We start from the raw sequence: 26764 nt of genomic DNA, 5'->3' as shown, positions 1-26764 counted from the left end.
GACCCATTTTGGGGCTATGTAGAACGTGGAGTTGCTCCTTAGTTATCATTGCTGCCAGGTTCACTTTTGCTTGGAGTAGTAATACCTGTTAAGGCATCTGTTGCCACCAAATCGGGCTGTCTGAAGATACTGGCTTCCTTACCAAAAATGAATTAACCATTGATGTTATTGTTTTTTCCCCTTCTCTTGCAAAACTCAATCATGTTCTGTAAAGTCAAAAACAAAAACAACAATCAAGCAAAATACCATAAAAAATATTTAAAGATTTAAAGAACTTTAGGCATAAAAACGGTTTCCCAAATTACTAGATTCAGCATTAAATAACCTGAAAAGGATTGATATGCTGTTAAACAAAAACAATCAATCAACCTATTTTTGTATGAACTAAAAAGGGGAAAAAAAGTCTTTTCATCTTTTATGTAAAATGAGTGAATGATTGTATTCTTATACTAGCAGTTCAGCTTGGCTTTGCTAAGGCTCTATATATACTGTTCATAACATGCTCTACGTGTGAATACACTTTATGTAAGATTTCAAATGTTTAGACCAAAAATTGTCTGAGTAATTTCATAGAGACTGCAGAGGTAAATATTTTTTAACTTTTACCCCAATTTTGACCACTTAACATTTATTATTTTGGTCTCAAATCAAAATAAAATGTTTTACCCATTATCCAAGTTACCTACATTTAAAATTTCAAGTCTTTAGACCCAAAATTGGCCGAGGAGTTTGGTAGAATTTTCAAAGGTCAAACGTTGAACTTTAACCCCTTGACAACCAAGTTTCTAGCCGAAAACCGATTAAAAAGATTTTCCCAAATCTCAATACCCTTCGAGTCTCTAGACTGAAAATTGACAGTTATTTGGTAGGGAAATATACATACACAGACATTTTCACTTTTATAGATAAAGGTATTTTCATCATTGCATTTCAGAATTTTTTAGATGAGGATTTATAATTCGGATTATTTAGACCATCATTCTCATCTTCGATTGTATTTTTATGTTTCAGTCACTGTAATTTCCAACACTTTTTTTTTTATCCTGGATATGACCTTAAACTATATCCAGTGGTGAGGCTCCAGCTTACGGACTTTGGGGAGTGTGGAGCCACCTTTTAATTGCCATCGCTCCCAGGTCCACTCTGACCCAGAGTGGTAGTACCTGTTAGGGTCCCAACTACAGGTTAAATAGAAACCGACTTGAAAACAAAAAACATATTCTATTAAAAAAATTTTCTTCAAAATCTTTGTATTTGGCATTAAATCACCTGAAAAGGGTTGATATGCCGTAAAACAAAAACAACCAACCAACCAACCATCCAACAATTTTTTCAGGTGTCATTTTGAACATAACTATCTTCTTTGTTAACCTCTGGAATCTATACAAAATTTCAAGCCGAATCATTTATTTAATCTAGGTGGAATAGATTGTATTAATTCTTTCAGTTATAATCAGATAGAAGTGTTATTTTTTTATGATAATCATCATCATATTTAATGTCCATTTTACATGTTAGCATGCATTGGACAGCTTTAAGAAATTGATTTCTAAACTTACCTAACTCTGGCCAGGTTTTTATTCATCCTTCTTTCCTTCTGGTACATTTCTATGACTTCTTACCATGTTTTCCCTGTGAACTGAACTTGCTACCTTAACTGTTCTACATCCATTAATCCTAATACTCATCCATTTTTTTTTTTTTTTAATATAGCTATAGTATTAAAGGCTTCAGTTCTGCACACATCTCCCTATACTTCCCAGATTTAATCTTTCTCTATCAGCAAATAAATAATTTTGTGTACCCAATGTTTACTGGGGCTACAAAATATTGAATTGCACCTGATTACTTTCTCACAAACTGAGCAGAAGGACTTTGCTCTTTTGGATGTTTCCAACACTACAACCACTGATCATCACTTTGGTCTTGGCCACATTCACTTTAAACCTTTACTTTCTATAGGATTCCTCCAAGTTTTTAACTCAACAAGTAGGTCATCCATTGTTTCACAAGTACACAGCATCTCTTTCTGGACAATGATACCATTGAGGGGCCATGTTAGAAACTACTGCATGGTCCAGACTTCATGCACCAAATAGAAATACAGTAGCGCCGATATTTTGCACCTTGGGAATTATTTTGATGTTCAAGTCCTTAGACTATTAAGGAGATAACATCAGCCCTGGTAAAACGTTTACTTCCAGCATCCTTTTTAGTAACATGGCAACAAGAAAAGGAAGAGAATTACTCAAGTTATCTTCAGATACTGCTCACACCAAACTGCCAACTAAGCAGCTTTTTCTTCTCCCTTTGTTAGAAACATCGTCCATGGAAAACAAGGACCGAGTGGCAAAGTAGGGTGAAACAAGAGTTATGAAGCTGTCGAAAATGAATCCATAATACGTTTTCTATTACATATTTAAAAAAAAAAATTTGCCCATTGTATAGCCTTCCCTTCCCATAATCTAATATATGAAGAAAATGCAGAATGTGAGGATGGATGTACTCTTTGTTTTATATATATCTTTCTTTCTTTTTCTACTTGATTCTATTTAAGAATTTAAGACCTGGAAATATGCTCTGTGTGTGTGTGTATATATATATATATATATATATATATATATATATATATATATATATAGATAGATAGATAGATAGATAGATAAATAGATAGATTAGAGGTAACTTTTCAGTTAGAGGCTTTTCTCACATCTAAAAATACACTTCTGATCAAAAATGTAAGATCACCTGAAAATCTTTTAAAAGAATTTTTTTTTAAGGATAGATTTTAAACTTCTCCCACTTAAGGTTACCAATATTATCACCTAAAACGTTATGAAAAAAAAAAACAAAAAAAAAACTAGATTTCAAACATTTAATTCAGAAATTTACATTTTTATAAAATGAGGCATTTTAAACTTAAGACCACGGGTATAAATTGTTTTTTAAAATCAATTACAGATTAGCAACTGTGTAAAGGTGTCACCATGCCTAAAACAAGCAAACTTATGGAAGTTGAGCGTGCTCGAATTTTAGATTTCCATAAGCAAGGTTTGTCACAGTTGGTGATCGCAGTAAAACTATGATTTGCAACTTTCTAAAGAACAGTGAGAAATATGGAAAAACAAAATCCACCGGTAGCTCCCCCCCCCCAAAAAAAAAGTTCTCCTGCCTTGAGTAGGAGAATAAGACGTGATGTGAAAGAGCAATGCTTCTTTTCAAGAACTGCTCGTTTGTAGAATATATACCATGGGATTGCTTCCCAGCTGATTACAACATTGCAGTGTTCAAGTGCAATGTAAACAAATTCTCGTTGAACCATCCTCTTAAATAGTTAATTATAACTAATTTACAATCATAATTACTAGCCTCCTTGTTAAACTCCATTAACCTGTATCCTTGAGTGGCATTTGGGCCTTGATAAGTGATGACTCATTTGTAAAAATAAAAAAAGGATTGAACCTGCCACCACAAAAAGACAGTAACTTACAACCGATTGTTAATCAGTGCCTTAAAACTTATACCACGTGTCCATAAAAGTTCAATGTGAATTTATGTATATGTTCTCAAGTTGGTAAAGATATCAGAGATTAAATCAGCCAAATAATCCAAATTACCAATCCTCATCTCAAAAATTAAAAAAATAATGTATTATTTACCTAAAATATTTAAGGCATTAACTTTTTTTTTTTTTTATTGAATTTGAACATGACATTTATTTCTTTAAATTTATTTAGTTTTACAAATCTTCGTTTTTTTTTTCTTTCTTTCTGATTTCTTCCCTCTGTTCGCATCTCCTTCTTGATTTTAATCGGTGTGCCTATTTTTGCAGATCAAACCTGAACAAGCATTGGCGGCCATTGAGGCTAAGCTAGAGCTTGATGAATTAGAAGCCTGGAAGAATAACGTTCTCAAAGTGATAGAATATCCCGAGGAGGAATACAGGTCAGACAAATTTCCCTCATTTTGTCAGTTTCTTTTTATGCCGGCTCTTTTGTCTTTTAATACGTTTTTAAGTGGGCTTTCTTTTTACAATGGACAAAGGAAGCATCTTCACTTTTTTTTCTTTTGATTTTTTTTTCTTTCTATTTTGTTTTTTTCTTTTTTGCGTTTTTATTTTTTGAACAGGAATTTTTGTTAATATTATCATTGCACAGAGTAAGTACTCTGCAAGTGGGAGAGGGTGGGAGGAGGATATATCTTTGCTTTTGTTTCTCTCCCGTCTCCTCCTTCAACCAGATTCAATCCCAGGACTATTAACATTTTTTAAGCATTTCTTGGAATTCATTGTGATATAATATCTTTTGAAAACATTTTTCTTGCCTGCATTTTGGTAATCCTTTCTCTTTGTTTAGGCGAAGAGGGGGATAATGAACACAAATTCTCACTTTGATAAAACTTAAGATTAATGCCATAAAATGTTTTAAATCAATATTTTTTTTACTTATCTAAACTGGCCAAACAACCCTGCATTGCCCAGGAACAAAAATGGTCAGTCTTTGAGTTGAAGAAATCACAAATACAAAGTACCAAACAATTGGTATGCTTAATGAAGTATAAATTTGTCAGAGTTGGTCCTAATGATTTGGATAGAACTGTCCTGAGTATACTGGATGCTCCTCTCTGATTGCATTCTCATTACAAATGACATCTTCACGTACATGACTTTGTGCATCTTATCTGTGTGTGTAAAAAGAATATCAACTCTATAACTACTCAGTGGCTAAAGTTATGGGTGTACACACACACATACATGCATACATATGTATGTTGATGCCTCTGTTCAGGCTCAAGAGACAATGGACACTCCTGTAAGGGTTGCTGCGCATGCAATTGTGAGGCAGGGTTGCACAATCTTCAACTACACCTCGCCTGAATCAGCACTGCTTGGGTCCAGTAGCAAGAAGAGACCCAAGATTGATAAATTAAAAAAAATATATATCAACAAAAGGTTTATTGCTATATATATATATATATATATAGCAATAAACCTTTTGTTGATATATATTTTTTTTAATTTATTGAAAATAAATATCCCTACTTACTTGCCGCCTCAAAGGGAGAGCAGAGTTAGAGTCCACGTCAGATTTTAATGTGAGGAAAATCCAGTTTCCTTAAATGGGAAAATTTAAATTGCAACAAAAATAAAAAATACCTCAGTCTAGAAAGATTTCAATTTTACTGTCCAAGGATAGAAAAGATGCAGTGTAGTATGAAAATGGACCCACTTTGCTCCATGATGTATCAAGATGTATCATTATTTCTTAAAATGTTGAAGCATTAAAACACTATTAGTGAGAGTTGTGGAAATTCCATGGTTGCTTTCTTCATTGAAACAAATTTTTTTGAAAGATTGTTATCAAAATGTCCATTTTGTTTTTATTGGGACATTTAAGAAACTGTTCATCTCATTTAGAATTTAATAGTACTTTTATACTAGTTGTGTATTTAAAATGGAAAAAGTTTTTTGAAATCATCATTTCAACCGCAGAAAATTTCAGACAAAAATCAACAAAAATGACGTTTAATAAAAAAAAATATATTTGCATCTTATTTGTGGTTCCTAAAGCTTTTTGCATGCTGTGAAGAAGGTGGGCTCTCTCTATCATGCTAGAAAACTACTTATGCCTGAAATTATCCTGTACCTCTATGAGGCCACTATTCGCCCATACATGGAGTACTGTTGTCACATTTGGGCTGGTGCATTTACTACTATTCTCTCACTCCTGGACAGGGTTCAGAATAGAGTCGCCAACCTGATAGGTCCTGAACTGTCATCTAAGCTTCAGTCTCTGCCCCATCGACGAAATGTTGCATCCCTCTGCCTGTTCTACAAGTATTTTAATGATGAATGCTCTGACGAACTACAAGCACTTGTGTCCTCTCGACATAAATACCCCCGACAAACCCGACAAGTAGCTAAATCCCAACCCTACACATTAGAGATCCATAGCTATTAGAAAGCCTTCTACTCCAATAGTTTCTTTCCCAGAACTACTAGACTTTGGAATTCCCTTCCGGGATCCTGCTTTCCCAACTGTACTGACATGCAGAAGTTCAAGTGTAATGTGAACAGACACCTTGCTGCTCAACTTCCTAGATGGTATCTCTGCAACTTATGTCCCCGATAGTAGTCCCCTACTTCGAAATGGCATTGTGTCTTGTTTGGGGTGAAAATTGAATAAAAAATTTTTTTTGAAGTGAGTGTTATTGTTTTTACACTACTTTTTTTTTTTTTTTACATACTTATTAGTTAATACTTTTATAAACTTGACAAAAAATCAGTTGTCTCCTGCTTCTTGTTTACATAAAGTTGTAGTACAATTTTTACTGAATCAAATTTATATAAATTACATTTCTTTGATTTAGAACATGCATATTGGCAACATTATGGTCATGCCGACTGACTAAAGGAAAACAAGTTCAATAAAATAATAAGAACCATTGTTTATCTGTGTATTTTTTATATATAAAATGTCTGGTGCTATCAGAGTAGGCTGTGTGAAGATATTGGTTTCCTGACCTAAAATTCACCAAACATTGATGTTCGTTTTTTTCCCTTTCCTTTTGCAAAACTGAATCATATTTTGCAAAATTAAAAACAAAAATTAAAATTTCCTTTACAAAACAATCAAACCAAATGAAATATTTGGAGATATAGAGAACTTGAATTATAAAATCTTTTTCTAAAATTACTGGATTTCGCATTAAAAAAACTGAAGGAAGGTTGATATGCTGTAAAACAAAACAACCAAACTAAACTCTATGAAAATATAAACAACTTCAGGTATAACTTTTTTTTTTAGCATTGAAAAAAGTTCATATGACTTAAACCAAAACAACAAAACAAACAATGTAAAAAATACTGCTGTCAGTAGTTTTTGCTAACAATCACATTCAGTTATAATATATTAGAGACGTTTTTCTTTTTCTGATAATTTTTTTTTCACAAGTCATAGTCATTATTTATAGAAAGCTGTCAGACATTTTACCCCTTTTTTCTGCATGCATGCATATATATATAAATGGTGTAATGGAAACATATTAGGGTATATGCAGCTTCTCTTCCAATTTTCGGATTTTAATCATGTCAAATCACACTTCATTTCCTTTTGATGGATTGATTGTTGCTATTTCTTCTGATGAGTTAAGGGACATAATAGATTCACTGATTGATATAATAATTAAGTGATTGATTTTGCGCTATGTAACAGATACTGTCAAGAATTGTAAAAGTCAACTGAATTAAAGGAATAAATTATAAGATGGTCAACATCATGAATTTTGGAATATAGTTTTTTATCTCATTTATTCTCTCTCTCCCTATATATATATATATATATATAAGTGAACGTGTCTGTGTACATTTCCCTACGCAATAACTCTGTCAATTTTAAGTCTACAAACTGGAAATTTGGTATACAGGGTACTGAGATTTGGGAAAATCTTTGTGATCGGTTTTTGGCCAGAAATTTGGCTGTTAAGGGGTCAAAGTTCAACGATTTGACTTTTGAGAACTCTACCAAATTCCTCCGACAATTTTGGGTCTAAATGCTTGAAATTTTAGATGTAGGTTCCTTGGACATAGATCTAATTTAATAACTTGATCTGAGCCCAAAACAATAAATTTTAAGGGATCATAATAGGGGTCAAAGTTTAAAAAAAAAAATTGACCATTTTTTTTTTTTTTTTTTTTGTTTAACGCTAGGTATGCATGCTAGTATATATATATATATATATATATATATATATATATATATATATATATATATATATATATATTCAGAAATTTTAATCTATTCTAAAGGAGGTAACTCTACTTTACTTAGAATTGTAAGAAAAAAAGTTTTTTTTTTCAACTACTTTACTTAATACAACAAAGTGTTATAGCATTCATAAAAAAATGTGAAATGCGATGATATTGTAATCTTTCTTAAACAAAAAAAATTAAATAATTTGTTAGAAAAAAAAATGATTTTTCAACTACTTTCGTAAAATAGGTACCTCCCTTAGAACAAGAGATTAAAATTCTGAATAATATATATATATGAGGGTATAAACTCGAGTCTTGAACTTCCGGTTTGTTGGCTATCATGGCTCTTGTGAACTGCAACGTTGTTTGACTGTAGAAATAACTTTATATCTATGTATTCTTCCGGCATTTCAAAATAACCTACAGAAAACAGCACACAGATCCTTCATTAACTGTTTCCTTCAACTTAACATCATGGTGAGGAAAGAAAAAAATAAAATTCTGATGAAGGAGTATAACTCTGAAATATATTAATTTTTAACAAGTAACTACTTGTTTATTTTCATAATATTGTGTTGTAATTCGGCTTTCAAACATATTTCATACGTATTTCAATTTAAAATATATATATATATATATATGTGCATGTGTGTGTGTATTGGTTAGTTGCATTCCTATGACCAAAGAAAGTATCCGTCCACAATCGTAATTTTTTGTTTATATTTTTATTTTTACAAAGGTCTATATTTTTTCATTTTCACCTTACATATGTTTAGCAACCTGTAAGGAAAATATTTTATAGGCACTCTTCAGAGATGATCATTTACTAATTAAAAATAGGCACTCTATTTTAAAACAAAACAAAACAAAAATGAAAAAAAAATGGTGAACAAGAAAGATGAGAAGAATAGCATGTTAAAAACACACAAAAAATTCTCTTTAAAGATGATAATCATAGAAAAAATCTACTGCAAAACATCTAACACAACGTTAGAAGTTTTTATATATAAACTCTGTGATTCTTATTTGTTTAACTTGTCCGGTTCTTCACACATACACATTGGATGATGTCATAAAGAAATGTCAGTTATCAAAACAGGTGAAAGACATTAGTTAGATGTTTTACAGTGTCATAAATGACAAAGTAATGAAAAGATGGCATCATCCCTTAAGACAGAACATAGATGACACATGACCCTTTGGTTCATTGGTCATCTTTATGTACAGTGACTATATATATATATATATATATATATATATATATACACACACACACACAGAGTAGATCCACAGGGGTCTTAAATGATTCCTCTAATAGGTTGTCTTGATAAAATGTCAGAAAGTATCTATCTCCTCTCTCTCTGGTTCGATGGATGTCACCATTTTTTAAAATCATCCACTGTGCACGCAATCTCCACCTCTTAATGATGGTGTCACAAAACAATGATGTCATCTAGTCTGTTGAGAAGGCCAGCCAAAAGTTAGCATTCATCTTTTATGACATTCATTTTCAAATAATTAAATTTCTTTGTTGATAAAAAAATCATTCATTTTTAGTGCGTTCTTTGCACTGTAACTTTAACTGCCACATAATTACGTCATCTTTTCCACCTCTATTATAACGGATGATATGTTATCCTTTTCTAATGTTATCCAATGTGCACAATGTTTTCTGATGTCATTCACTGTGTATTGATAGATACAAATCAGCAAGTCTTTCTGAGTTTATCTAGTGTGTGCATTTATATATTAATACAATAGCGTGTTATTTTCTGTGTCATGCTTACATCCAGGTCGTTTAATTGTAATCTACTTCTATTTCTTTTCATAAATAATTTTACCAAGAATTCTTCATAAGTTTTGGTTTCGATTATAGCTGATGGCACTTAAGTCATCTATTTTTTTTATAAATAATTTTCTCAAGAATTCTTCATAAGTTTTGGTTTTGATTATGACTGAAGGAACTGAAGTTATATATATATATATATATATATATATATATATATATATAAAATAAAATAAGAATTACAGTTAAGTTTACCAAAATGATCCAAGATGGCGAAACTAGAGTAAATTATAAATATTAAATTTAACTAACTTTCTTGGATTCTGCATCTTTGGATTTTACCATCATTGGAAATTTTACCCTTCACCATGTGAAATCACTTTTTTATTCACCCTATTCCCTCTGCTTCACTTTTTGTTATTAAGTAAGATCTATAACTTACTTGTGGTTTCATTTAATACTTTTGCAAGCAAAATCTGATCCCGCATTTTGCTAAATCCTACCCTCTGATGAGAAGGAAAGTATTTCTTCAAAACTCCGTGGATTAAGGACTATCCACTTATTTAGTGTTTCCTTTTTAAAATTTTTTAACATATTTTATTAACTAATTTATATATATATATATATATATATATATACACCAACATGGGTGCCCGGTGTTGCCCGGGTATTTAGAGGTGTATGCTGAGCAAAAATTAAAAAAAAGGTCAATTTTTTTAACTTTGACCCCTATTATGACCCCCTTAACATTTATTGTTTTGGGCTCAAATCAAGTTATTAAGTTAGATCCATGTACAAGGAACCTATATCTAAAATTTCAAGTGTTTAGACCCAAAATTTTCGGAGGAGTTTAGTAGAGTTCTCAATAGTCAAATCGTTGAACTTTGATCCCTTAGCCAAATTTCTGGCCAAAAACCGATCACATAGATTTTCCCAAATCTCAGTGCCCTGTATATCAAATTTCGAGTTTGTATGCTAAAAATTGACAGAGTTATTGCATAGGGAAATGTACACAGACAGACACATACACACAGACCCACAGACACGTTCACTTTTATAGATATATAGATATATTTTTTCATAACTTTGTATTTCGATTTCGATTCAAGCTAATGCAGCCAAATCATATGAATATTTTTTTTTATTTTTGAAATCGCAACTTTATAATATATAAAAATCGATAGAACATTAACTCTATAATAATATATACGAAATCTGCAAGAATTAAAATATCATATTTAAGTGTACTTTACGACCGGGCTTTGCTGGGCGTTCGTGCTAGCTTAGATAAATACTTTTGTAATTTTAACAAAAAAGCTACATTAATATCAGAGCGTCTCCATTTACACTGAACATCTACAGAATGCCAACATCAATATATTACATATGAATGAGTCACCTGTGTAATTTCTACAGGTCCTGCTAGTATCTATAAAAGTGAGAATGTGTGTGTGAAGACACTTCTCAACCTATATACTCAACGAATTTTTGATCTACAGACTTGAAATTTGGTCTATAGTATATTCAGACATGTGGATAACTTTTTAATCAGTTTTCATCCAGAAAAAAGGCTACTAAGAGGTCAAAATTGAAAAATTGGTATGTTGAGTTTGTCTGATTTTTATATGTTTGCTAACCGTTTCCTGAATTCACATGCATGAATCGGTCACATTACAGATTTCGTATGTTAAGAATAAGTAAGTTTGAAAACACTTTTTAAAGATCATGTGAAGCTGTCCTGATGTTTATCATACTTGACTCACTGTCTTCAGGTTTTGGTTTGGATCTCAGCTCAAGTATTTTTTTATTTACAAGAAGTGAACTGTTTAGAAAAAAAACATAATGCTCGCATGCACAACATATCTCAGTTTCTGTATGAATTAAAATATAATATTTATGCATATTTTACGATCAAGTTTCGCCAGGCAGTCTGCTAGTATATATATATATAAAAGTGGCCTTGTATATTTGTCAGTGTGAGGAACCGTCTCTCCCAAACTACTCTGTCCGTTTTTGGTCTATACACTTGAAACGGTATATAGTTGTAGAGTAGAGTTGGACCTGTGGAACAAATCCGATTGGATATTTAGCAAGTAAAAATAGTTGCTAAGGGGTTAAAATTTAAAAAAAGATGGAACTTGGCAGGCATAAATCAACTTAAAGTGCTCTCTATGCATGCGCAAATATAAATTTATACATTAATGTCGGTTAATTTTTAGAGTTTTGATATCCATCTGTTGTTAGTTCAGATGGTAACAAATAAGACTGGAAGAGTGATATGTTTTGGTTTCAATTCTAGCTGATGACACCCAAGTCATATTTTATTTGTTTAACTTCACTAATATATATTGGGTACAATATAATCATTGTCATTGGCACCCATCCGCCTCGAGAGATAATGGCATAGCTCTAGTGAAGTGGAGCTACATAGCCTGGGCAGGGTAATATGGGAGGATAGCAGTTGTTTGTGTAGCAGTTCCCACCTCTCCATAAAGCTAGAGTATCCAAGGGAAAAACAGAGGTGATACAGCTTGGCTCTAACTGCGCTGCAGGAGTTGCCGGTGATGACAATATAGTGAGACTACCTTACGTGCAATATAATAATCAATAGAATATTGGCTCTATTATAATAAATATTAAATTTGCATGAATTAAAATATCATTTTTAAGCATATTTTACGAACAAGCAACGGTTTATAAATTTATTTGAAATTTATGAATATGAGGAATAATAAAAGTTCAAGGATCGGCCCTCGTGGCACACTTGCATCTATCTCATGTTGTTTTGACATTCGATCTGAATTTTTCTCTCATCTAAGAAGGATTTGATCATGTTAAGTAATACCATATAATTTAATGTTCATGAGTGTAACGTCAAGGGTGTGAGTTCCATATAGAAACGTTGATTTAATTTGAATAAAATAAAATAAAATATGCATCAAGTGCGCTTGAAAGCCAAATCACAACGTAATATTAGGAAAATAAACAAATATTTTACTTGATTGAAATTTTAAACATAAATATATTTCGGAGCTAAACTGTTGTTTTCTTTCTTTTTTTTTTCTTCTTCCTTGCCATGTTGTAAAGTTGGAGAAAGAAAATTAAGTATTTTATTTTATTCAAATTAAATCAACGTTTCTATATGAACTCACATCTTTGATGTTATTCTCGCGTTGCCTACGCACAGTTCCAACATTTCAAAATACAACCGCTGATATACAACACACGGCTCTTTGTAAACAGACTTTTCTTTCTCCAACTTTAAAACATGGCAAGGAAGAAGAAAAAAAAAAGAAAGCAAGATACTGAGGATGGAGTATAGCTCTGAAATATATTATAAATTTAAACAAGTAAAATATTTGTTTGTTTTCCTAATATTACGTTGTGATTTGGCTTTGAAGCTCACTTGATGCATATTTTATTTTGTTCATGAGTGTATTTATTTAAAATTGTTTTAGTTGATGGAAAGACGTAATGTGATTTAGAAACAATTGTATTTAAAACGGTAAAGCCGGAATTGTTTTCCCCTAGTGACATCAGATTAATCAGCATCTTTGTTAATTAGTCGGTCTCAGGTTTTTTATGTGTGAAAGGTGAAAATATATGAAGTACATGTAGTAGCTTAGCATGCTATTATAGCAATAAGTTTTAATAAAATGTCAAAATAAGCAAAATTTTGTGTTGTTGTGTATGTGTGTGTGATTTATTTGTACTGAAATAATACTGAAGAATATGATGACTAAGTGTGTCGAGAATGTATCATTCCCCTTACCCACTCTGAGGCATGAGAGAGGGGTCACTGCTAATCAAGTGGATTATTACAAATTCTTTGAATCGAATCTTCCATGCAAATATTGATGATCTCCTCATGACATTTCTATGCACGCTTGAGTGTGTGGGATTTGTATTTCCTTTTTTTTTTTTTTTTTTTTTTTTTTTTATCGCCATCTCCACAACTGATTGTTACTGAATGTCTCATCACTGCCAAATTCAATATCTGAAATGGATGCTATCAATTCTGGTTAGAAAAGATGGTTGCATTGTTATAATTTGTCCAATTAACTCTGGACTCCGGTTCCATTATTGTTCTTGCTCACACTCATTTTAGGCAGCAATTATTGAAACTTGTTTTATATATATATATTTCACTCCTCGCATTGTGACAGCCTTCTAAATCTCTACTATATATATATATATATATATATATATATATATATATATATATATATATATATATATATATACTAGCAAAAGTACCCGTCGTTGACTGGGTTCAAAAACAGCCTACAGAAAATGGACTCTGATTTATGAAAGTATGATAGGTTATAAAAATGGAAGGGTTGTAAAGAGATAGCTTCGAATTTGGGAGTATCAAAACCAAAGCAAAATATGATGAAAGTAAAAATAAAATAGATAAACCCCATAATTTATTATACCATACATGTTCACACTGAAACACTTATCACAATATTCTGTGGATCTATATCAAAAAACCTTGTTAAACTTTGTGACATATTTCCATTCTATGGAGGTCAGGTGCGAACGAACACCCCATAATTTTATTATACCATATTTCTTTAAACTGAAACATAATTATCAAAGTATACTTACGCAGATAGATATGAAAAGTCTTTATTAAAGTTTGTGCCTATTTCCATTCTATGGAGGCCAGGCGCGAACACAGACCTCACAATTTTATTATACCATCCCTATTTAAGTTAAAACATACTTATCAAAGTATTCTTATGTACATCTATATCAAAAACACGTGTAAACGTTTTTTTTTTTTAATTTTTAAATTTTTTATTTCCATACTTTGTGGACCAGGCACGTACGCAGACCCCACAATTTTAATGAATCATCATTATGCCAGATCAAACATACCCATTCCTGTGTTTCAATACATCTTTTATCATTATATGTAATCAGTTTTCTATAATAGTCAACCATATAGGAGCCTATTCGTGACCAGACACACCCACAGACGTTCAGCTTTATATATATATATATATATACAATTAGATTTTTAGTCCATTAAAAACAAGCAAAAGATATAGCCCATTGGCTTAAAATGCCAAATTGATGGTTGAATCTGTGCTCATTTTTTGTCTTAAATGCTAATCCTTATTAATTTCTCACTGTGCATCAAATGGATGCCATAATACTTTGTTCGCTGTACCTTATCATAACAAAGGTCCATACAAAATTTCAGCCAATAGTTTTTGAGAAAAATAGATGGATGTACATACACAAGACGCAGCTGAAGCCCATTTTTAAGACTATTTGCTTCAGTAAAAATAAGCATCTTTACTTCTATGTTATCATTCTTATCTTATATAGAAGCAAAAAGTCTTATTATTTTGTCATCTAATTTACATACGTGTTTGTGGTGTGAATAGACACATATATGTAAATTAGATGGCAACGTTGAAAGAGTCACTTTTTCTCTAAATGTTCAGAAATGTTAAATATTAGAGAGTAGGTGAATCAATATAGAAAAAGTAAGAGACATGAGTAACCTATTTAGTTTATTATAAGTAAGGTTGTGACAACAGCATATTCTTTTCATTGTTTTAACTCTTGAGTATATATCCGTTAATATCTTATATGTTTTTTTATAGACGGATGTGGTTCTCGGTTGATTAAGTGTCTGTGTCGGATATATACCCGAGAGTCAAAAGAATAAAAAGAATATTCTGTTGTTACAGCCCTAATTATAAGCTACAGCTAATTAAAACAGTTTTTTGAAACCTAGGTCTCAGAACTAAGGTATATTTGAGTATGTACTTTGTCTTAAAGTATAGATTAAAAAAAACTTTATGTAAACACATTTAATATAATAGATATTTAAGACTAAAGATTTATTTTCATTTTTTTTAATTGCTTTTCGTTTTTTTTTTTTCATTATTCATTATTTTTTGTCTTTTTATTGTTTTTTTCCATTGATTTTTTCCTATTGTTTTTTTTTTTTTTCATTAATTTTTGTAACTTTTTCTTTTCGTTTTTCTGATTCTTTATTTGTTTGTTACTGCTCCCATATACTTTCTAGCTTCCTTCTGGTTTTCTCTCATTAATCCTTGTTGTCTGGGATCATCCAGTTTTTCTTTTGAGTCTGGATGATCATGATGTTTTGCATCAGTTTGGCCATCTTGAATTAAGATGTAAAAATAGAATCTACCTTTTTGTAGCTTTCATTTGTTCTCTCAGACCGAAATGAAAAATAAAAAAAAAAGTTAAAATAAAAGCAAAAAAATTGTCTGTCAGCAGGAATCTACATAATTGATCTCCCACCCCAATCCCCATAATCTCTCTTTTCCACAGAATTAATAAGAATTTTCCTAAATGGAATTCACCGAATCGCTTTTGTTAGAATTATAGATTCCTGCAGTTTTATCTTCTAGAAAACATTTATTTTTTCTTTGACGATAAATTATTGATTCCTTCCCCCTTTTCTCATAATTTGAAGATAATTCTGCGTGCACAAGTTTGAAACGTACAACAAAACTTTTCCAATTAATATGCATTTATCTTCTGCTCACATTCTTTTGCATGTACACAATAAAAAGTTTTGCATTTTTTTTGTGTGTGTGAATAAATTTTATCAATTCATATTCTTTGCTGTTTATATCTTTTCTAAGTAAGACATTGTTAAAGATTTGATGGGATTTCAATTGAGAATCTTAAAAATACGTTTTTTTAGAATTATTGTTTGCTATTTTCTACCATTTTTTGTGAAAAAAGTAAAAATTGTATTAATGGCAAAAGTGATTCCCTTTCTTTCTCTTTCACTCTCTCATATATACATATATGTATGTATAAGCCATAAATTTTTTTCAGTAAATATTAATTTTTATACCTGCGGACATTAGTGTTTCACGTTTACGCAATCATCAGTGCACAAAGAGATGATTAGTGCATGACAGGGAAATAGAACTCCGTCAACAAAGCAAACCTTGGCTTTGTGGGCTAATGTTTTTTCTCTCAGCCACCAGGAATTAACCTTCAAGTGGAAGTTAATTTAGATACTTATTAAGTTGTGTAATTCATATATATATATATATATATATATATATATATATATATATATATATATATATATATATATATATATATAAGGGTTGCTCCAATAGTAAGAACTCCTATTTTCAACTCAAAAACTAAAACGGTGAAGAATTATGATGTTGAAGGAGGTACCATTAAAACGACCGACCTTTTGTGTTCCAGAATTTATTTTTCTGTATAGTCACCACGATTCTTAATGCACTTTTGCCAGCAATGAACAATGCCCGGGTTGTAAAAGTCCCAACTGTGCTTTGTCACTCACATCTGTCACCACTCTGAAATCATCGAGCCCATCTCCTAACTGTGCTAACATCAACTGCATCAGCTTCATAAATGTTCAACAAGCATTGGTAAACGCTCATTAATTCAATTTTTTTTTGCATGGAGGAGTTTAATGATTTGTCTCTGCTTCTGATGCACGTCTATGATAGGGTTGCTTTCTTAGAATCTCACACTGTCAATATCTGCAATAGAGAAATGAAATTTTCAGCTTATGAATGCATAAGTTCAGTCATCATAACAATGAAATTTGAAATCCCTTCTGATCCATTTGGGTGGAATAAAAAGTAGGACATTACTTTTAGAACATAAATTCGTATTCCTATTTTTTGTGTGTTTGTTTAGAATGAAGTCATGGATGACGTCATATAATTGTGTTTATATAAAATACATATATACTCTTCTTTCAAGATATCTCTTTAATAAGGATGGATACACAAGTATTTAATCATTTTCAGAAAGTTTTATTGGTCAACAAGAACTGAAACAATTGTATGCAATATTGTGAGAACTTTGTTATTCATTCATATGTAATCACTCCCCCGAGTAGTTAAAGTATATACACCAAATTCTGTCAATTTGTAATTTGAAAAGTAGCACTATATATATATATATAGTGCTACTTTTCAAATTACAAATTGACAATTTGTAATTTGAAAATTAGCACACATATATATATATATATATATATATATATATATATATATATATATATATAGTGCTACTTTTCAAATTACAAATTGACAATTTGTAATTTGAAAAGTAGCACACATATATATATATATATATATATATATATATATATATAGTGCTACTTTTCAAATTACAAATTGACAATTTGTAATTTGAAAAGTAGCACACACATATATATATATATATATATATATATATATATATATATGTGTGCTAATTTTCAAATTACAAATTGACAGAATTTGAAAATAATTTCTGACGAGGACGCATCACAGACCGTCTGAAACGCGCGTAAACGATTTCAATGACTTAAAAACATTATTACAATGATCCAAACATAATTCACAATGAAAAACCAAGACACGGAATAATAAAATAATGTTAAAAAATACACATTGTTGGTGACTACTCCCTTATTTAAATATATATATATATATAGTGAATGAATGACAAAAGTCTATATTCCAAAGTTCATGATGCCGACCATCTTACACCCTGCTAGTATATATATATATATAGTGAATAAATGGAAAAGTCTATATTCCAAAGTTCATGATGCCGACCATCTTATAATTTATTCCTTTAATTCAGTTGACATTTACAATTCTTGTACACGTCAACTTCAAATGAGATGTTTTAGTTTCAATATTAATGCAAAAAATGAGTTTAACTTTCACACACAAACACACATATATATATATATATATATATATATATATATATATATATATATATATATATATATGCACAATATGCTTAAATATATTTTAATTTATGTAGTTTGCATATGTATTATTATAGAATCAATCCTCTATTGCTTATTATATATTAGGAGGAATAATTTGCCCGGTGGACTAATTCGCAAAAACTAAATAAGAAAATAATATCGTTCAACAAATTTCGTTTATGTTTGTTTACAATATCAAGTCAACTGATATTTGGGCTTGATGATGAATGCCATGGAAAAGTCACTTCTGATTAATGTTTAGTTTTAAAAACTGCAAACGAAGAAATGATTTGCAGTGATTTTAAATGGTATCTCTTCTTTTATCGTAACTTGAGCTTGTTAATAAAAAAATTTGAATAAAATTGTGAGGTACACCCGGGCTTCAACAGGGGATCATTTGATCTGTAGTCAAATACGCTACCACTAAGCTATATCACTAGATTATAATAAATCTAGTTTTTTAAAGAGGAAATGATTTGCTGAAATTTTATTATCTGCCTTGACCGGTGTAACGTAAAATATTCCCCATGTAAAAATTATTTTCTTTTATCTATAAGAGAGAAAAGCTATTTTTAAGATAGGATTTTTTTTCAGTTTCCATACTTATTGGATGAATTTCTGTAACATATCTAAGAACACTGCGGAACCTATGAGGAAAGAACCCTAACACACACACACACAATGACTTGTATGTATTTCTGCTATTATATATATATATATATAATTATTTACTATAATAATTATTAAATACCTACAGGCACTAGTGTTTCATCCCTTTGGGAATTATCAGTGCAGGGTGTCACGATTAACGCCAGTCGATAGATTCGAACCTGGCGACAGAAGTCATCCCTGGTTTCATTAGCAAGGATCTAATCCATTCGATTACCGTTAACCGTGAGAAATGCTATTGAATTTAAACATTTAATTTTTAAATGCTTTTTAACGTCTGTCAAAGTGATCTAATCATTATATGATGATTTGCGCATAAGAGCTAAGTTGACCGACTTTAATTCAACTGAAAGTGCTCAACGATAAGAAACAAGTTTCTTAAAGGGGCTGACATAATTATTTACTATAATAATTATTAAATACCTACAGACACTAGTGTTTCATCCTTTCGGGAATCTTCAGTATCATCATAGATTCGACCCTGAACTTATATATATATAAGTGATTTTCTGTATGTGCTGAATGGTCTCTATTAAACTGTCAATTTTTGGTTTACAGACTTGAAACTTGATAAATAAGAATTTGATCCGATGGAACAAATTTGATTTGGTTTTTAGCCAGTAAAAATAGATTTAAGTGGTCAAAATTGAAACATTGAACCTTGGCAGGCATAAGTCGACTAAACGTTTATCTTCTACGCATGCGTAAATATACATTTATATGTTTAACAACATTATTTTTAAAGTTTTGATATGAATATGGACTTGGCTCATATGGTAGTGAATAACGTTGAAGAGTTATATTTTGGTTTCAATTCTAGCTGATGACGGAAATGACTGCTATATATTGGGTACGATATAATAGTAGAGAATTGACTCTATAATGATACATATGAAATCTGCAAAAATTAAATGCCAAACGTTCTGCTAGTGTGTATGTATGTGCATAATAATTGAGCACTCTTGCCAGTTGATAATTCATGGGCTTTATAATTTTTCTTTGTATCTTGCATGTAAAAAGTTTCTCTCTCTCTCTATCTATCTACACACACACACACACACACACACACACACACACACGGTGTTCCAAATTAGCCATCTATTTTGAAATCTAAATTAGTATAAAAATGGATGATTAATTTTGGGACACCTTGTATATATACACATACAGAAAGCATTTTCAACGAATGCCTAAAGCTAGATTAATGTGTTGCATGATTACATAATTATGAAAAAAAGAGAAGTTGATCTGAAGCCATTGCAATAATTTTCATATAAAATGGTGGAAAGGAAAAATGTTTTACTTATTCTTTTACTAGCCTTCATTTTCCCCCTCTCTATTTAATGCTGTCCATATTTTTGCTCATTAATATTCTTTTGGCTTCAATTATAGCCATTGCCCTAAAGGTTACCATAATTAGTTGCACTCAATCTGTTACAAAGCTTTCTGATAAGTCTGGGAAAGTTGCCAAGCAAGGTGGCCACTTTTTCTTTTTTTTTTTTTTTTTTTTTTTTTTACCGAGATTATGCACGAAATCTTTTTTTCGTCTGGATTACCAATACAGAAAGTTCAACTAATCAAAAGGCTTTCTCTCTCCACGACATTTAAGAAATGCCTATTTATTTGCCTCCATACAAAGGTAGACTTAAAACAATTTTCATTTTTGCTTAACTTTTTAAAAAATTGTTTGTTTTTTTGGGGTTTTTTTTTTTTAACCAAATTATTATTTCTTTCCTTTAAGATCGAATTTTGAAGATAAAATTTAATTATTACATTATCGTTGGGACACTGAATTATTAAATGAACAAAATTGCTTCTTTAAATAGAGTATACGAGGGTTGTTAGACACAGGGTCGGCTTTTAATGAGAGGGAAATCCAATTCCCAGAAAAGTACTCTGATCCCAAACAAATTTTTTTTAAATTGTCTCGGTCTGGAAAGATGTCTTTTTCAATAACTGAGGGTAAAAGTATTCAACATGCGATTACAACCAAAGTAACGCTTACAAAAAGTTATTTTATTATGTTTGAAAGTATTCAAGTCTATTTGCAAGTATACAATTAGAATATGTGATATTCTAATCTATCGGTTTTAGCAATGCATATGTTGGAGTCTTTTTAACATGGAGACCGCCATGTTGAAAATCTTGTGTTATCATGGATAACGTGTAGTAGAAAAATAAATAAATAAATAAAAAGGCAATGATGTAGAAACAGTTGAATTAGCACATTTCTTCTCACTGAAGATTTGTCGAAAAATAACTTAAAAGGGGACTAGTAAAATATGACATATAAAGGGGAGGCGAAAATCAGATGTAGTTACTGTGATAATTCTACGTAAGTGGTTGCAAACACACCCGAAAGAATATGCATTGTCATGGCTAAACATTTCTAGAGAAGCTGTATGGGCATTGCAAAAGTTATTACGCCTTACTGCGAATACTAAGTGCAACACATAAATAGGACATCTGACAGAAAATGTCAATTGTGAAAACCATGCTTGAAGCATTTTTGATAAAGAGTGAAAGACCACTCGAAATATTAAATTTATAATAACACCTATAATTTTATATGCTCTTACGTTTTCTATAGTGCTATTTTTATTTGTTAAATGTGAAAAAAATTAATTATTCTTAGTCAAGAAACGTCTGCATGCACGCACGCACACACACACACACACACACATATATATATATGAGGTTGACAAGAAAGTTCTTGCAGTTTTTAGCTTTTAAATTCAAGCGAACATTTCCCAGCTTAAAGCACCATCAGAATCAACACACTTTTGCCAACACAAAACAAATGTATTTATACCAGTAATGTAAAAATCTTGCGTTCTGGTGGCGATGTAGTAGCTGTAGGTGTTTTTGATATCGCTTAGGTTTTTGAAGTATTTCTCATGCAGAAAGTTGTCGAGATGCTTGAAAAAGTGGTAGTCAGTAGGTGTGGGCCTTGTTCTTGTTGCGTAAAAGAAGATAAGATGACACTTCATAAGGGCGTTTCTTTTGGTTGTTGTTCAATTCATTAAACACCCATTTATCAAGTTTTTTGTCTTTCCAATCTCTCAAGTGGTTGGAAATTATTGTATACGTTACATCTATTTCAGAAACAAGTTCTCGAACAGTTGTGCGTGGATTGGCTTTGACTAAGGCTCTAATTGATTGTTGTCAACATTCAATGGTCAACCACTATGCTCAAGACTCATGTCACCACCGCAAAATTCCTAAAACCACCATTGTGCTGTGTGTTCAGTAGTGGTTCTTGGGCCAAATGCCTCGTTGATATCTCAAACTGTTTCAGCAACTTTTCGACCTACCTTGAATTAAAATAAGAAAATCGTGTAAATTTGCTTTTTTTCCATCTTTTATTCAACATTATGAAAAGAAGACAATTGTTTTAAAACGATTGTAATTTAGACGATTACATAGAGCGAAATACGCTCTTTAAAATGAAATATAAAGTAAAGGTATTATAATAAAAACTTATTTGAAAACACATCATTTGAAATCAAAATAAAAAAATCCGCAAGAACCTTCTTGTCAACCATCAACCTTTTATATATATATATATATATATATATATATATATATATATATATATATATATATATATATAACTTAGAAGAATACAACATTTATGCCATAGTCATTATGTTTTAAAAAAATTCAACATCAACAAAATATTTAGTGGACATACGTTTCTGGAACATTTAATTCTCTTTGTCAGCAAATATAAAGAGAGAACCCGTCATCAATTCACTATCAGTTCAATTAAACAATGGAGTTGTAATAAAACCACAAATACATCAGAAAATGAGCTCTGGGTGACCTCAAGTCTTATCTATTGAGCTAATTTCACGTGTGCAATACTCAATGGTATTCAACAAACTTGATTTTCTTCATCTTTCATGTAGCTTTAGGTATAAAGAATATATAAAACATGGGTTTTAAATTTTAATTGTTTTTTTTTTTTTTTGTCTTTGTGGAGTATGCTAAGGTAAGGTTTCAATGATCCACGACCATCCCCAAAATGGTAAAGTTTATAAACTAAATAATTTGCTCACATTATTCATCCTGTTTCCTAGAATACATATTCCATAATTCATAATGATATGTTCAATAGTTTAGGATTTTATCAAGCATACATCATTGATTCTCAGGTGCATACGACACTCCTTTGAAAAAGGTATTACTCGATAATATAACTCAAAATTTGATGTAGAGCAATATTTTTCTCTAACTTTTTTGTATATAACTAATATAAAAAAAAAAAAATGGGCATAGGGTTAGTTCCGGGCATAGTGGCAGGTGATAGGAGGAAGGCAGTCTCTAAATTGTAGAGTTTACAAAAAAAAATACAATAATAATGTGTGCCCATGTTACTCACCGTGTTGCAGAAAATATGAATTCCAAAATTCATAATCTGCTCGTTAGTTTAGATTATCCTGTACATACATATATTTCTCTTAATCTGTCTGTTTGCCTGTCTGTCCGTTCTTTCCACTATTTCTTGGAAACTTCTGGGCCAATCTGTATTAAATTTTGTATGGATCTTTGTTTTATATATATATATATCATGCTACACACACACACACACAAATCTGATGGGCTAATTTATAAATAGGTTGTCTATTTCATGAAAGGAACATTGAACAACAACTTGGAACTCTTTTTAACAGGTAAATAATTTCTAGAACTGTTTCACACACTCCTTGACACCATATATAATTTTCAATCGACCGTTTTGCCTCAAACATTCTTTCAAGATGAACATTTTGTGCTCGGCAAGGGGGTACGGTGGCAGAATCGAAATTGTCTTCTCTTTCTCTTCAGTCGGTGGGAGATGCGACAGACATTTTGTGAATTTGTAAACCTAAAAATGAATGCAGTGCCAAGAATGTGAGAAATTTGATTGATTTTTTTTTTTTTTGCACTGTCTTTGTCCTACCTTCATTTGAGAAACCTGATTTGAGCTGTGTGTGTGCGTGCGTGCACATATATATTGAAATGATCACATTATGTCTTGTGTTGACATCTTCCTTTTTAAACAACTTCTCTGTTCAATCCATTATTTTTGTAGTTTTTTAAATTTTGTTCACCCCCAAAGAGCACACATTATTCCTACTGAGGTATAAAGGGTTACTGTGATTAGGGACCAGATTTATAGGGGGTACCCAAAGTAGAGAGTTATGCAAGAAAATGTTTGGTCATGTTTTGAATTTTTTGCGTGCTGATACAGTTGAGGAAACAAGAAGCAGGGAGGGAACTCCAAATGCATCAAGTTTGTGAAAAGAAGCCATTAGAGTAGAATGCTTTCTGGTATGTGGAGGCATCTTCAGTAATTTTGCTGATTGTTGGGTCGGTACATCGGGGGGGTGGTGCACAAGTGCAGCAACTTTGTCAGAACACATTCCAAGTATCTGCATATGAAGCACACGGATGTAACATTGCAAGTGATGTGACAGAGGCTGGAGCTCGGTGAACTGTGCAAGACCTATTCAGTTAGTGATTTGGGGGGGGGGCTTTCTAAAAGAGAGAGAGAGAAAGAGAGACTAATAGTTGATACACTAGTCAAGATGTGACAATAATACACTATGCATGGTGAATGGTGACTTTGTTGCAGTATATAGGACACTGAGACGTGTGAGAAGTTTTCTAGCCTGATAAAGAGATTCCACCTTGCAACAATCTTGATTGTGTCTTCTATATATTTGTTCTAGTTCATATATTACTTGTGAATGTTAGGTTAAGGAATTTTAATAGTAGTCTCTCAAGTTAAACATGGCAATTGGTGTTTGGTAAGTTTTTTTTTTTATAATCGTTAAAGGAAAGGAACTTTGTCTTAGTAGCATTAAACGTAACCATTCATTTTAGCTCCAATTCCACTACACACTGGAAGTCATTCTCTAAGGATTCAGCCATTGTCTTGGGTATGTGTGCGTTTGCTTTGCCCACATTTTGAGAATAGTGTGGTGTCATCAGTAAATATGCCCATCTCAAACATAATTGCATCAGAAAGGTCGCTTATGAAAATCAGAAATTTGCAGAAGAAAATGTGTAAAGATAATAATAAATAATAAAATAACAGAACACGCCTGTATAAGTTGAACACATTTTTATTTAATTGGATATTTTTTATTGAAATCTTTCCTGTTGAAGTGAATGGTTCAATTCAATAATATAAAAAATAAAGATTTAAATAAATTTCACAACAAACAACAAAAAATTAAATGTTGGAGAATTAGTTTTTTTTTATTTTATGAACTGAAATTATAAACATTACATTTTTTTTTTCAAATTGTATGACCACCAAAAAGTTATTACAGTTCATAGAATTTAGACATTTAAATATTTTACAATCGTCCGTCTTCGTACGTACATAAACAAAACTTGTCACGATCGGTTTCGAGGATCAACCATTCGACATTCGTCTGCATGTGCACAGGGCAAGATTAATCATTAAGCAATCTAAGCACGTGTGTTAGGCATCAATGAAAAACGAGGCAGCATTGAAATTTTCCATCATCGTATTTGCTATACTGCCCCTGCCAAACACAATGCTGAATCTGGCTTTTTGAGTGTACCTATTTACAATGCCTCCCCACGGGACAGAGTTAGACACCAGGGTACACATTAGCTTTTCTTTATACTTCACGTTACTGATCACAGTTTATTATGCTTACTTGGCCTTTTCCGTCCTAAACAAACCAGAAAACAGCAGACAATCTGTTGTTTAGAAAAGGTTGGGAGAATATTAATAACTTTTTTTTTCTCCCATTCTCTATGGACACTTAAATTGTATATAAATGTATTTATGAAAAATAAAATTTAAAAAGAAATTTGGAGATATTTTAAGTAGGAAGACCCCTTAGAGTAAATGTGGTATTGTGGTGACTGAGATGACTCTAGCAAAGAGTGGTATGATAATTTTAATCACTTTAGATCAAGTATGAACAATGCCCCTCCCATTTTCTTAACACCTTTGCTGGTTTTGTGTCTAACTTGTTCTAACTGTAAAATATATATATATATATATATATATATATATATATATATATATATATATATATATATATATATATATATATATATATATATATATTGCAAATAAATAATGCAATGTGTAGTATCAGTTCTTATGCTACACTTCATGGTTTTTGTTTTCGGTTAGAAAAGGAGAATTTTTTCTAAATTGAGACAGTTTTTATTTTTGTCCCAATCTAGGGGAGCTGGGGTTTCCCCACATGAAAAAAAAAAAACGGCCTTGTGTTTAATTCTGTCCTCGTGGTGAGGCAATTAAATAGGTACTCTACTTAAAGAATCAATTTAGTTCAGTTAATAATTCAATGACCAAACGATGGGATAATAATTAAATTTTATTTTTAAAATTCGATTTAAAAGAAAATGATAACTTAGTTCTACCCCCCTCCAAAAAAAAAAAAAAAAAAAAAAATTAACAAACTACATATTGAAAAAGAAAATGTCCAACGAAAAATGGAAAAGGAAGACTTCCGGGCAACGGCGGGGAAAGCAAGTTTATTATAAAATTACATTATCATCTAAAATTCTTACATTTCATAGGATTTTGAGCTTTCCAAAAAGTTTGTTTTTAATCAAAAAAAGCAACCATGAATTTCAATGGGTTCAATCAGTACAATTTAATGAAGAAAAATAAAAGACTGTTGTATGAGTCGTCTGCGAGTGTTAAGACATTCATTCGATTCTCTTTGTTTTATTATGTATTGTTTATTTGCCTAATTTCATTGTCATATGCTCATATAATGACAATAATAGATGC

At 31.2% G+C, this 26764-nt stretch overlaps 1 protein-coding gene across 1 annotated transcript in view; it reads left to right on the top strand.

Annotated features, from left to right (window-relative positions):
- Positions 1-26764, top strand: part of LOC145292979 (uncharacterized) — a 485581-nt gene that overhangs the window by 290328 nt on the left and 168489 nt on the right. The window contains exon 25 of the mRNA XM_080139221.1: positions 3833-3945. Coding sequence (XP_079995347.1) covers positions 3833-3945 — 113 coding nt within the window. The remainder of the gene's footprint in view (positions 1-3832; positions 3946-26764) is intronic.

This window comes from Euprymna scolopes, chromosome 14 (genome assembly GCF_053919585.1).
Source record: "Euprymna scolopes isolate OS-2025 chromosome 14, ASM5391958v1, whole genome shotgun sequence".
NCBI lineage: Eukaryota > Metazoa > Mollusca > Cephalopoda > Sepiida > Sepiolidae > Euprymna > Euprymna scolopes.
The sequence above is the reverse complement of the archived record's forward strand: the minus strand, read 5'-3'. Positions and strand labels throughout refer to the sequence as shown.